At 40.9% G+C, this 12,651-nt stretch overlaps 1 protein-coding gene and 1 pseudogene across 13 annotated transcripts in view; one reads left to right on the plus strand and one right to left on the minus strand.

Moving 5' to 3' along the window:
• The window catches only part of LOC309665562 (serum paraoxonase/arylesterase 1-like), a 31,826-nt pseudogene extending 23,599 nt beyond the window's left edge, over positions 1-8,227 (plus strand). The window contains exons 8-9 of the transcript XR_014268467.1: positions 2,072-2,207; positions 4,831-8,227. The product of XR_014268467.1 is annotated as a serum paraoxonase/arylesterase 1-like (transcript). The remainder of the gene's footprint in view (positions 1-2,071; positions 2,208-4,830) is intronic.
• PPP1R9A (protein phosphatase 1 regulatory subunit 9A) overlaps positions 6,134-12,651 on the minus strand; it is a 295,634-nt gene continuing 289,116 nt past the window's right edge. For all 12 annotated transcript variants that reach the window (XM_082471665.1, XM_082471672.1, XM_082471666.1 and 9 more), the window contains one exon: positions 6,134-12,363. In XM_082471665.1, coding sequence (XP_082327791.1) covers positions 12,154-12,363 — 210 coding nt within the window. In that variant the 3' untranslated portion in view covers positions 6,134-12,153. The remainder of the gene's footprint in view (positions 12,364-12,651) is intronic.

A 12,651-nucleotide genomic window follows, 5' to 3' on the forward strand; every position in this document is an offset into this window, starting at 1 on the left:
TGGGTTTATGTCCTGTCAAAGTGTGGTATATACATACAATGAAATATTATTCAGCCTTAAAAAGGAATGAAGGACTAAACCATGCTATAACACCTATGAACTTGAAGACATTATGCTAAGTGAAATAAGCTAGACACAAAAAGACAAATAGTGTATGATTCCAGGTACCTAGAAGAGGCAAATTCATAAACAGAAAGCAGAATAGAGGTTACCAGGGGATGGGGAAGGGAGGAATGGGGAGGTACTGGGTACAGTTTCTGTTTGGGATGAGGAAAGGTTCTGGAAATGGATCGTGGTGATGGATTCACAACATTTCGAGTGTACTTGATGCCATTGAATTGTACACTGAAAAATGGTTAAAATGACAAATTTCATGTTTTACATATTTTACCGCAATAAAAACGATCCCCTCCTCAAAAAAAAAAAAAAAAAAAAATTCCAAGACACAGCCAACGAATAGTCTCACTTCAGTGAGTTCCAACTCTCTAAAAATTGGGATATTTGTTAACAGAGGTTCCAGTTTTTCCCAAAGAGAATAATTTATTGTTTCCCTTACCAAGGAATGTAAACATTTCCACTGGACTTCGTGGAAGCATGAAACGTGGTCTCAGTGTGCATCGTGGTGAGTTAGTATTGCTAGGAATTACAGATTTGCAAGGGAAGAGTTCATTGCTGAGCCCAGGATGGACTCCCTGCTGGACTGTCAGCTCTTCCTCAGCAGGACCCAGGCCTGCCCCTTGCTCAGCAGGCGTGCAAGGCAGGAGCTCATTAATCATGCAATGAATAAACAGGACCCCAGGTTTCTGTGTCCTTCTCCCACTCTCACTCCCCAGCCTCATCTTTGCAGGCTTTCATCTGCCATGGAATACACCAGTTGGCCATGACCCCTTCCAAAGATAATAGCAGAACCCCGCGACAAACATTTTCCTCACGTAAAGAACTTAACGTATCAGCCTAGAATGTCTGACACTGGGATAGATGGGGTTTGGGGATGGAGGAGACTTGGAGCTGATTTTGGCCAGAGGATGTTTGCTCAGCCGCCTCCTTTGGCCAAACTTGCCGGTTTCCAGGGTAGGAATGAGTGATGGCGCTGCATAAAGGTCAAAAGGAGGCTCTGCCTCAATGCTTGAGCCCTCTCGTCCCTTCACGGCCATGTGGAGAGAGCTCTCATTTTGAGTAGGAAGCACAGGGCAGCATGGGCTCACCACAGCTGTCTGTCTGCCCATGCTCTGGCCTGTGCAATGAGGCACCGCCAATTATGACAGGGTCTCTGGGTGCTGAGGTAGGCTGGCCTCTGTTTGAGGTACACGGTAGATATTGTTTCTCCAACTAAGAGTTAGAGGTAAACAAATAGATGCGATTTCTCCCTGGTAGAAGGCAGCCAGGATGATGAATGATGGAATTAAGAATCGTTGGTATAATTTATGATCCCGGTACAAAGCCGCAACAGCAATCTGTGCAGTCATCACATGCTTGCAACTTATATTTAGAAAATAAACAGCAGAAGAACAGGGAGTTGAATAACATCAGGAAGCCAAGGAAGAAACTTTTCCTCAACGCCAAGGCACAAATTAGACCCCGGGTGATCATTTCTCCTCTGGCTGCAGAGCCTATGATTAGCCGTTAAAGAAGAGCCTACATTTCATTGATGTTCTCATCAGAAATGAATCTACATTTCCTGGTTGTTTTCTGAATGCTTATAAAAATATCATTTGCACATGCCGTTTTAGAAGGAACTGTTTTAGGCTGCACTTAAAACTTTTTTCTTTCACTTTTAATTTCATGCACAGATGTTAGTCCAAATGCCTTCATCTAACTTTTAACAGTCTTCCTTGGTTTTCTGATCTTCCCCCTCCCTCATTTGTCCTGGAAACCGGCAAAATACTAGCATAGATGGAAAGCTAGAGGAATTCCCTTGAGTGCTAGTGAAATGGGGCAGAATTGTCATGTCCCCGGAGCCAGGAGTGTGGTGACCAAGGACAGGATGATAGTTTTCCCTGATGTATTGCTCCATCACCTCTCAAATTTTTTTCACTTTCTCTCCTTCCTTCTCTCCTTGGTTTTAATCTAGAAGCCTCTGGACTTTAACACACTTATGGATAATGTATCCCAGGATCCTGTGACAGGGGACTTTTGGGTTGGTCGCCACCCCAATGGCATGAAAATCTTCTTCTATGACCCAGAGAATCCTACTGGATCAGAGGTTAGTTTGCAAAATGAATCATGTCGGTGGTTGAAAATATAAATGTCAATTATATGTGCAAATAAAAGGGGGACATGGATAGATGACCCCAGAGATCAGATATAAGAGGGAATGGGACTCCGGGAGGCACTTGAGTCATAGTGCAGGCGGGAGACAGACAGTACGTGTAAACTGGGCGATTTGAGGGGACTGCATGAGGGCACTACGTACAGAGGTGTAGGCACAGGCAGTGAAGAGGGATAACGCAGTACCCCAAGGCTAACAAGGAAGGCAGGGATGGTTACCGGAAGCCAGACGAGAAGGGAGCTGTGTGTGGAGAAGGCGCTGGGAGGGGAACCTGACCTCTGGTTGAGGGATGTAGCCAACCAGCAAGGGCCTCACGGGGCTGGGGGGCTGGGGTCAGTACCCCACCTCCCTGTCAGCCCTCCCACTCCCCACCGCTGCTGCAGCTGCTCCTTGGTCAACCTCTACTGGAGGGTGGAGGGCAAGGGAGCCCTGAATAGGCTTTGTGCAGGCTGAGCGGAGTGGAGAGTGGGCCTGGAGGGCTGGGTTAGGAGAGCCAGCACTGGACTGGGGTCCATATCTTTATTTCAATAGTTTCTCCAACTTGGCAATTCACAAGAGTTTAAAAAATAGACTATACCACATTGCTATGGTCTAATCATTTGTGTGTTACCTGCCTTCCTGTTCAACCCCCTTTTCCTGTGTGTCAGTACACGCACAAGTTCATGTTATGGACCAGTCCTAAAGCAGGGATGGCCATCCTCTCTAAACCTTCGTGGCAGAATGGAAACCTAAATCACTTGCTGGAATGATCTGGGCTTAAAAGAACTTCTCTTCCATCTTAGTTTTAGTACCCAAAGACCCTACTGGTGTCCATGTTCTTTTTTTCAGAGGATTGTTTTGGCAGTGCAAACAAGAATTTGAAACTCACTTTGCCATGGGCATCTGAACGTTTACGATGACTTACCTGGGGTTTTTGACTCGGAGTTTTCAGCAGGTACTAATTATACTTGTTATTTACATCAGATACACGGCATACTTTTTGACATGATTTACTGCTATGTATTCTTTTTAAAGCTCAGTTTTAAGAGTCAGTCTCATCCCCTCCTCCACCCCTGAAAAAAAAAAAAAGATTTTTTTAAAGCCTAGGTCTCTTGGATAAGAAACAAAAACCAAATACGTATTTCCATTTGCCTGTTGGCCCTTCATGCCCTTTATCTTTGGGTTTACAGGACAATTGTGATTATGGTGAACGGCAATCCTTTGTGCCTTTTGCTAGTTCTTAGCTATTAGGACTGCTATATGGTATGCTGAATAGAATTGAAGAAATGTATGCTGTGGCGTGTTCACTGTTCAGAACTGGGCAGAATGTTAGATTCTAATTTGTTCTTGCTTGTTAGCTCATTTGGTGAACTTGGGCCATTTGCTATAGCATGGACTTAGTTTGCTATTCTGGAAAAAAAATACTTCCTTTCTAATGATGCATCTGGTACGGTATAGCAAAAAGTAATAACGATCCATTGTCTAATGCACTGCCCCACAGAAGAGTGATTTAGTTTTATTAGAAAGTGGTTTCCTAAAGCCAAGGTGCACCATCAACTATTTCCCAGTAACTAACTACTACATGTGACTGCTATAGCAAATTCCTAAGACATCTGTCTTCGGTGCCAGCTGTTTTGGAGAGGTCCTTTTAAATGCTCACGTTGACCCTTTAATAAACAAGCACTAGCCTTCCTATTCTGCCATATTTGGTGTTTTTGTATATTGGTATCTGTTCTTCAAGTCACTGTACTTTATCCTAAAGCCTTCAGAAGAACATGACCTTAAAGTTGAAAGCAAATTTAGAGTTAATATAGTCCCACTCATCTCATTCTACAAATGAGAAACAAATAGTTAAGTTGAAGATCCAAAATACAACCCTGGGCTCCTGCCTTACAGTGTTCTCGGTATAGCAGGTGAATCATATGAAATTACCATTTTATGGGCCAAAATGGTCAAACGTCGGCTATCATGTATAGCCGTCTTAGATACTATCAATACTATACTGCTGCTAATCATACAATCATATTTCTGCTCAACGAAATGAAGGAAACCAAACTCATGAAATCTTACACATTTAGAGTTGGGACCCTAAGTTCAGAGGAATGATGAATGTGGTGGAGAGGTATGTTCTTTTTTGGGCAATGCTCTTTTTTGTGTTGGTTTTTGTTTTTATTGCCACATTTAAAAACCAGGAATTAAGTGTAAACATCCAAATTCCTAGCGTAATACACAAAAACTGGCCTGAATTCCAGCATGGCAATAATTTGACTATTACTGAGTAATACCCCCTCCTTCCCGCAATTTACCACAGTCCCTACTGCTCCTTTATGTCTCACACCCAGGCTGTACTACAGATTTATAGTTCTTGCCTCTATAGGTCTTTGAGTCTCTATCTCTGTTAAAGATCATCTGATCAGAATCTGTCATTTTGCCAATGAGGAAACAGGTATCATATAGAGAGTAATTTCGGAACAAAATATGGTTTACCTAAAGGCTTCTTCTTATGGAGAAATGACCCCATATTTAAAGTTATGTCTTGAGTGACTTTAAAAAATATTAATCTAATGTTATTTTTGGATGAGTGCTCCAAATCCAGAAGATTTTAGAAGAACCCAAAGTTACAGTGGTTTAGGCAGAAAATGGTACAGTGTTACGAGGAAGTACGGTTGCCTCTGTGTACAAAGGGAAACTGCTGATTGGTACTGTGTTCCACAAAGCTCTTTATTGTGAGCTCTAACAAACAGGCCAATTTGCACCCATGCCCTGACAACTGGGAGCTCCTCATTTCAACTGCTTGCCACATCTAAGGGGCCACAGTGATCTCATCTGAACAATGAATGCTGACCCTAAATTTGGACATCACAAGAGATGAAAGTGTGTTTAGCTGGGAACAGATGTGATGCATAAGGCTTCTCTGAGAGTACAATATCAAATCAGTCTTGGGATATTTGACAACTTCATTTACCAGTAAAAATCCTTTAAATGGAATTGCTAAAATCATTACGTCAGTTGTCAAGTCTTAAGTAACTTAACTATATGTGACCCAGAAAGTCCTTTCCCCAAAACACGTTTTCCCTGAGAGCACATGAGCTTATCGCTGCCTTGCCTTGTCTCGTTCAAAGAGCAGGAAGAACGCACATGTCATCAGAGCCCCAGCACTCAGAGCCTCCAGTCCACGTGCTGCACAACCAGACATGCACTGAGAAGTTGTCCTCAGCTCCAGGCCTACCTCAACGCCATTAGACATCCTGGCACACTCAGACCCATTCCCATTTCCCTTCTAAATATGGCTTTCCCAGTAAATAGAAACCTAAATTACCCAACTCTCCTTTTACTCTTGCTCATTTTTGCATTGCCAAAGGTTTAGTCACAGATAAATTACGGTTTGTGTGTGTGAGAGAGAGAAATTAATATCCCCCATTTGTTACATTCAGTCTTCTGAACATTTAAGGCTTTAGGAATAAAACTGTTGAAAGGACCCCCATACTCTGGGGTGGGCTGACTCTAAGCTTGCCCTATGCTGCCTGAGGCCAACTGCTTAATGGATTTGTCACAGACCCGCTCCTGGCTAATAGGTATCAGAAGCTGTGATGGTGAAGCCACTATGGGGACAGAAAGGTGGGCAAGGGAGCATCTAGTGGGAGCTTTGATCTTTTAACTTTATGCCCAGTTCCATAATTGTGCTTTCAAACGTAATTCTAGCTGCCAATTTACACTTTACCAGGGCTAAAACTTATTTTTAGTGTCATTTCCATGGAAAATGTGCACTTTGCTCTTGATTGATAGATGTATTTTGACAGTTAATACAGGTTTACCCAGTCAAGGCTTGTTTTAGTTGAAAGTGAAAATGGAAGAGGGGGAAAAAAAAAATTACTTTGACAGATCTTGGTATTTCTCTTTTTATTGCATTCGCTGTCTAACAACAATAATACTCATTGGCAAGAAATTTATTTACACTAACAAATTAAATTTAATCAAGGAATTTTTAGATTGGTTAGAAAACAAAGGACCACTGTGATATTTTGCTTTGAATGCCTCTGAAAACCAAAGAGTAAGAAATGGCGTTTGAAACAGAACAATCTAGAGAAGTACATATTAACCAAGCACAAGAGAACAACCCAGACGTGGCACTATTGTCTCTTCCATGCAAATGATCAGACACCAAAAGGTACAAATTAAAATTTTCAGATAACATGCTATCCATACTTACTGAACTTAAAATGATTTCCAAACAACTGTTTTCCTTTAGTGATACATAAAGAAAGATGAAAATAAATCAACTCCTCTACAACGGAATAGAATTCATTCTCTCTCTTTTTTTGTTTTCAGCCGGCCAGTTTTGTTAGTGATATGCAGCAGGTGTACTGGTGGTTTAACTGCAACACCATTAAAAGGTATAAAAGCAGCAGTGATGATCATAAATAATAATAAGGAAAACATATACATACATATTTAAGGGTTTTCACTAAGCACTAACTAACTCTGATGTTGTTGGAGGTGTTACCTAGCTGGAGTGCCTCCTAATTTCCACTTTTTAAGGGGATTTAATTATTTTGGCCAATTGTTCTTTCATGGGTGAAAGATGAAATTCTTAACGGGAAAGCTGGGCGTGTGAATAAGACAGCCGAAGGAAACAGAAGTGTACGCCTTCCAACAGCACTCATGCTCCTGTCCACTTGTGTTATATCTGGTGATGAGCTGTGTCATCACTCCACAAAAGAAGTAAATAAATGGTCCCGTGAGAGCAACGCTGCCACCGGAGAGCCAGCAGTTAGTGACTTAGGCAGCACAGCGACCCAATGTGTAATTTTAGAGCGTGAGCGAATGCACAAGAACACACAGTGCAATTTTTAGCCAAGGAAACTGCAGTCTGCAGCTGAAAATCCCCAAAGCTGTATAAACTTCTGAGCTTCAACTCAGCAATGTGCAATCTTGACATCAAAGCATTAACCAAACGTGTGAGGAAATTTCATCTCGCTAAAATACCAAGTATCTAATAAACCAATTTTACCAAAATATATAAACATGTAGAAGGATAAGTGCATTTAATAGAAATACGTTAAAAAAATCTCTTAAAATCTCATGAGCCATTCAATGTACACACACAAAAAAAGTGGCAATAAGGCTATGATACTGCTCAGGGTCCTATCTGACATTACCAAGTTCCATATACAATATATATTTTTGATGCCATGTGATTGCAGTATGTGCATGTATGTACGGTGGGAGATATAGTCACACGTATGTAGTTCTGTACGTCTACACAAATGGCATGCACATTCTTGAGACGTTGCCTCTTGTTCTCTTATTCTTTACCTCATTCATTCTCCCGTCCCTAGCGATTTGGGGGTGGGGGGCTGGGAGGAGGGGCAAGGATTGGAAATCATCACGTTTCTTTCTTTTCCCACTCTGCAGGTCTGGAAGCAGGTCACGCGCCATGCTTGGTCCACACACTCACACGTGTGAGCCTTCCAGTAACCACCATTCCCTCAGCACATCCACACAGACACGCGCACACAAGCACGTCAGGACCCTCTGTTTAGCATAAGGTAGAGCCTGATGTTTTCATTTTCCAGGGGAAATTGCTTCTGTAGGCTTTTTCTTTGCCCTTTGATTTCTAGGTCGGGTCTATTCTATGCTGCTACTTTAAATACTACTGCTGTACTGTCTGGTGTTATTTTTTTTCCCCAGTGTTTTGGACCAAGACTAAGTTTCCTGAGACTTTAAATGCCTAAGACAAATATAAACAAGATCTGCCTGCACACACAGGCTGTTCTTCAGGAGTGAATTTCTGAAGCACATTCGTATTTCTTACAGCGCTGCTTCTTTTTGAGAACTTACTTCCCACCCCTATCATCATAACGAAAGCAATTCTAGTAGAAAATATGGACATTTTATTTCTGGACTTCATCCTTAAATGCTTAGCTTCATAACAGTGTACAGGTAGATCTCCTTGATTCAGGGTAAATTGGAAAAAGATATTTTAAAAACTGGGCTTTTCTTTTTCATTTTACCGTTTCATTCAGAAAGCACTAAGGACTTGGCATTAAGCAGGTGACTTGAACCCTACTGACTGCCGTCCACCAAGTTGAAATGCCCCTCATCTGCAGCTCTATTGGGACAGTAAATTTAGTCACTCAAATGGAAGCTGGTAATTCTGAAATATCTCCATGTAATGAAGGGGCTACATCACATCCCAAGCATAGACATTCCATTTAGAATTGCTGGGATACCTCCTTTTGAAACTTCTTGAATAGTATGGCCAAACACTGGTTCTCCTCTCTTGCAGCTTGGTCTGTATAACCTTTAACACTTACACATGAGTTAGAATAGCCATATGAATGTGAGTTTTCATTTACCTTTTAAAATATAATTTTAAAGCACACATTAATCCTATTACACAAAGAAAGAACCTAGCCGAGAATTCTTTGTCTTCAGCAGAAACCATAAAGGCTAATTAAAGTGCTAGATCAAACAACCTGGCTTGGGCCTGTAGCTTGGGCCTGGGATATCTCAAGATTTCAGGGTAGCAATGACTACAGGATAAAACAAGGGTTCATTTGGTTCCTCTCTTGGCTTCTTGCCCCTCTGTTTCCAACGACAACAAAGCAGCACAAGGTAGTTTTCCCATTTCACGCCCCGTTTAGAAGCGGAGGCACCTGTCACATTGCAGTCATGAACTGTTGTTGGTTAAAATGCTTACGTGATGTTGAGGGTGGGAAATCCATGTCAACCCCAGCTAAAGGAGGATAGTATAGAGTAGCTTTATTGTCATGAAATTAATGCTGGACTTCATCAGTGTGTTAGAATGGGCAAAATTAGATTTCTACCCTAACTTATCTGATTTTCTGATTCAGGCAAAGAAAGAAGGAGAAAACTACTACATAACCTGTGAGTTACTTTAAGGGAGATAGATAGTCTTTAAATAAAGTAATCTAAGTCCTTTAGTGGAACACCCTGCCCCAGACACCCAGCTCATACAATGCTCTCTGTCCACCGCTTGGCTTCACCACAATCTCCTGTCCCCCAAAGCATTACCTGTACCCCCAAAACACTTTTGGCTTTTGTTAGAGTCATACTGAGCTGTCGTTTAAGGAATATAGTTCATAGTAACCAGATATTCCCTTTTCGTTCATTTTCTGATAAATAAAAAAACTACAAAGTCTGTAACGTTCATGAAGCAAAAATTCTGGGCTAAATTGTAAGGATACTGAAAACCACTAGCGTTAAAGTTAGGATTGTGTAAGACACTGGAACCTCAATTAGGCATCATGCACCAGAGTCAATAAAGGAAATAACAGGAAAACAAAATGTTCACAAGATCTGAGGTCCTTCACTTTGTTTTCATATCCTTTTATCAATCTGTTTACGCTTTATCCTTTGTTGGACAATCAAATCAATTTCAGCAGTTTTAATTAGTAATGTTAAAATAACTCATTAAGACCTAAAATTACTATAATTTAACTTAAAAAATCAAAACTGTTATACTACAAACTAAATGATTTGAGGAATAAGAATTTGATTTATAATATTGTCGGTTGTTGATCTAAACATTGGAAGTGTATAAATAAAGTTAAAATAAAGAACAATACTTCTAAGACATCTAAAAATGCAATATAATAGATCATAAATTATGTGCAGAGACAGACTTATACACATTTCCAGTATATACTTCCGTTTTCAAATATTACCAAAGTGTAAACATAACAACATAAATCATCCTTCTATTTCCACTCTTAAAATGAATACAGTGAAACTTCCAGTGTGATCCAGATCACTTTTTTTCCCCAAAGATAAGTAAAAATGGCAAAAATTTACAATAGCAAGCACTAGCATTACCAGATTTTGACTAATTTAGTCTTTTAGTATTGAAAAGATTTGCTGAATTTTGTAGTTCATTGATAGTGGTTCCTGGTTTCCCATGATATTAATAAATAGCAAAGCACCACCTATCTCAAAATATTAATAGAGATTCCAGTATGGAGTTTCATTATCATACCCCAAATGACGATAGAAAAAAATAGGTAGTGGCTTTGATAATTGTAAAACACAATGTTACTTTATACCGATGTTTCTGAGGAACAAATGAATGATCTATACCTAGTGACAAAGGAACTGAAGCGTAACAGACAACACTCTGTCACTGAAAAGGAAACAAGCCTTAGGGAAGAACAAGATTATAAATTTCTAGTTTAGACAATTTCAGATTTTGGATATTCAGACAAGCAAAAAAAAAAAACAAAACATCACAATGCTTCAAAATAGGAGATGGAGCTATATGGGAAGAAGCCCCTTTATGTTATCTGTTACTTGTAACCTTCAAAAGCCTTCCCCTAAGCTCTGCGTATAGAACATTTCCAGTGGAAGACAAGGACAGAGACCACCCCCCTGCCCCAAAAAACCGAAGGAAAGGAAGTAAAATACTTGTCCAAGGATTGGTCTGGCCTCAACTCTTATTTTGAAACTCGTCCTCTGGAAAGTGGATGACCTCATTTTTGCAGCCAATGCAGCAAAGAGAACCAGATGCATGAGCATAAAAAGCAAAACAACAACAACAATGACAACAAAAAATCCATCATTTGAAATTTCTCAAGATGAGTTTATTTTCTCCTCCTTCTGCCCCACTCTCCTGCACTTGAATTAGTTGGATGAAACACTGAAATCCTTAATACTGGCTTTAAAATAAGTATAACCGCCTGCACTGCCAGCCTGCATCATGTGTACCGTCTTAAACAAACTTTAACTGTAAAGTGGAGATCTCCAAAGAATGAAAGAGAACGGCTCAGAAAAACCATTCAAAACATCTCTAAAATATAACTGACAGCTCTCCTTTATGGGAACATTCTGTGTGCTCAATAAAATTGCTTCTCTGGTCGAATGTTATTCAAATCTAACTTTTCTCTAACTGGTATTTCTATTTTTCTTAAAAGTACATTTGTTAAAAGTCTAACTGAGTCCACTTGGGAAATCTTGAGTAGAAAATACGTGATGAGTTCCTGATTGTGTCATAGTCAGGCTGAAGACCAGCCAGAATGTTCCCCAGGAGAGGAAACCCGAAAATGTTGGTTTCCTTAAAAATCAATTTTCTGTTCAATTTGTTGGGGAGAAAAGGAACTGTGTTGTGTGTGTCGGTGCTGCTGAAATACTGAACACGCAGCAGTAGCAAAGTAAACAACAGATCCCAATATCCCATGGCCGCACTAACGTCTGAATTTTTCTTTGTTTGGCTAAATCTGGAGGATAAATGTTACCCTCAGAACCCCAAGGTAATGCCTACATCCACATTCTTAAGGCTTTTGCTTCCTTCTGGGGTTAACAAGTAAGTGTGATTCTTTTCTCTCTTCCCAATGCCCAGCAGGCAGCACAGTTTGCTTGCTTTTTGCCACAGTAGGCAAAGAGCACCCACATTTCCACAGCGGGGTTGTCTCAGCGTCCAGACACAGAAACGAGGGGGACCCTTTCCCACACACCGGAGTAGACTCTGCAGCCCAGATCTCATGGCAGAGCGGTGTTCTCGGCCATGCAGATACGTGCCATTGCTCAGTTTCAGGATCCCATATTGAAAATGCATGGCGTTCCGTGGACAATGCCACGGTGGGTCATGCTCTTGTTGAGCAGGATCACGCTGGTCCTTCAAGTGACACCACCCACCCAACACAAAGAAGAGAGAAACACTGCTACTTTGCACCTCTCACAAATGAGATCCTTGGTTTGTTACTAAACCAAGGGCGGCTTGGGATTATTTCAGTAGGTTAAGAGTGAGTGTACTCTATTAATGCAGAAAATGCAGTTATTAAACACACAGTTCCCCAGTCTGCCTAGAGCACATTACCCCTGTCATCAGTTTCTTCTTCATCCTCCGGAGGAGAGCAGGGCAGGAAGAGGTGGACACTTCGCTGTGTGTGTCACTGCTCACCAGCACCCTCTGTGGCAGCTGCCATCTTCTCCGTCTTTTTAGACTTCCTCTGCATTTGCTCTTGTTCCTTCCTCCTCAGCTTTTCTCTTTGTTTTTCTATTTTCTCTTGGGCCTTCCGAGCCTTCTCTAGAGACACTTTCATTTCTTTGAGTCTTTTTTTGACCACTGCTCGGTCCTGGGATGATGTCATGCCAAGAGCCTAAGAAGGAAACACAAAAACAAACTGAATTTGAAAACCAATGACCTCTCTGCTTATGATGAGGCTGACAGCACAAGATGTTCAAACTCAAGAACTAATGCAAACATAATCAAAGAGGTAGAAACTGAGGAAGAGCTGATTACATTTGCCAAAAATCTACATACTCTGGGGCTGAGCTTTATTTGTTCTTTTATACTTTGAAGTCCCTAGCACAGTACCTCCTAAACCTCAGCAAGTAAATGCTTTCTGAACTGGTAATTAATGGGTCAGTGAATGGAAAAAGGGCAC

Source organism: Balaenoptera physalus, assembly GCF_965194825.1.
Source record: "Balaenoptera physalus genome assembly, chromosome: 8".
Lineage (NCBI taxonomy): Eukaryota > Metazoa > Chordata > Mammalia > Artiodactyla > Balaenopteridae > Balaenoptera > Balaenoptera physalus.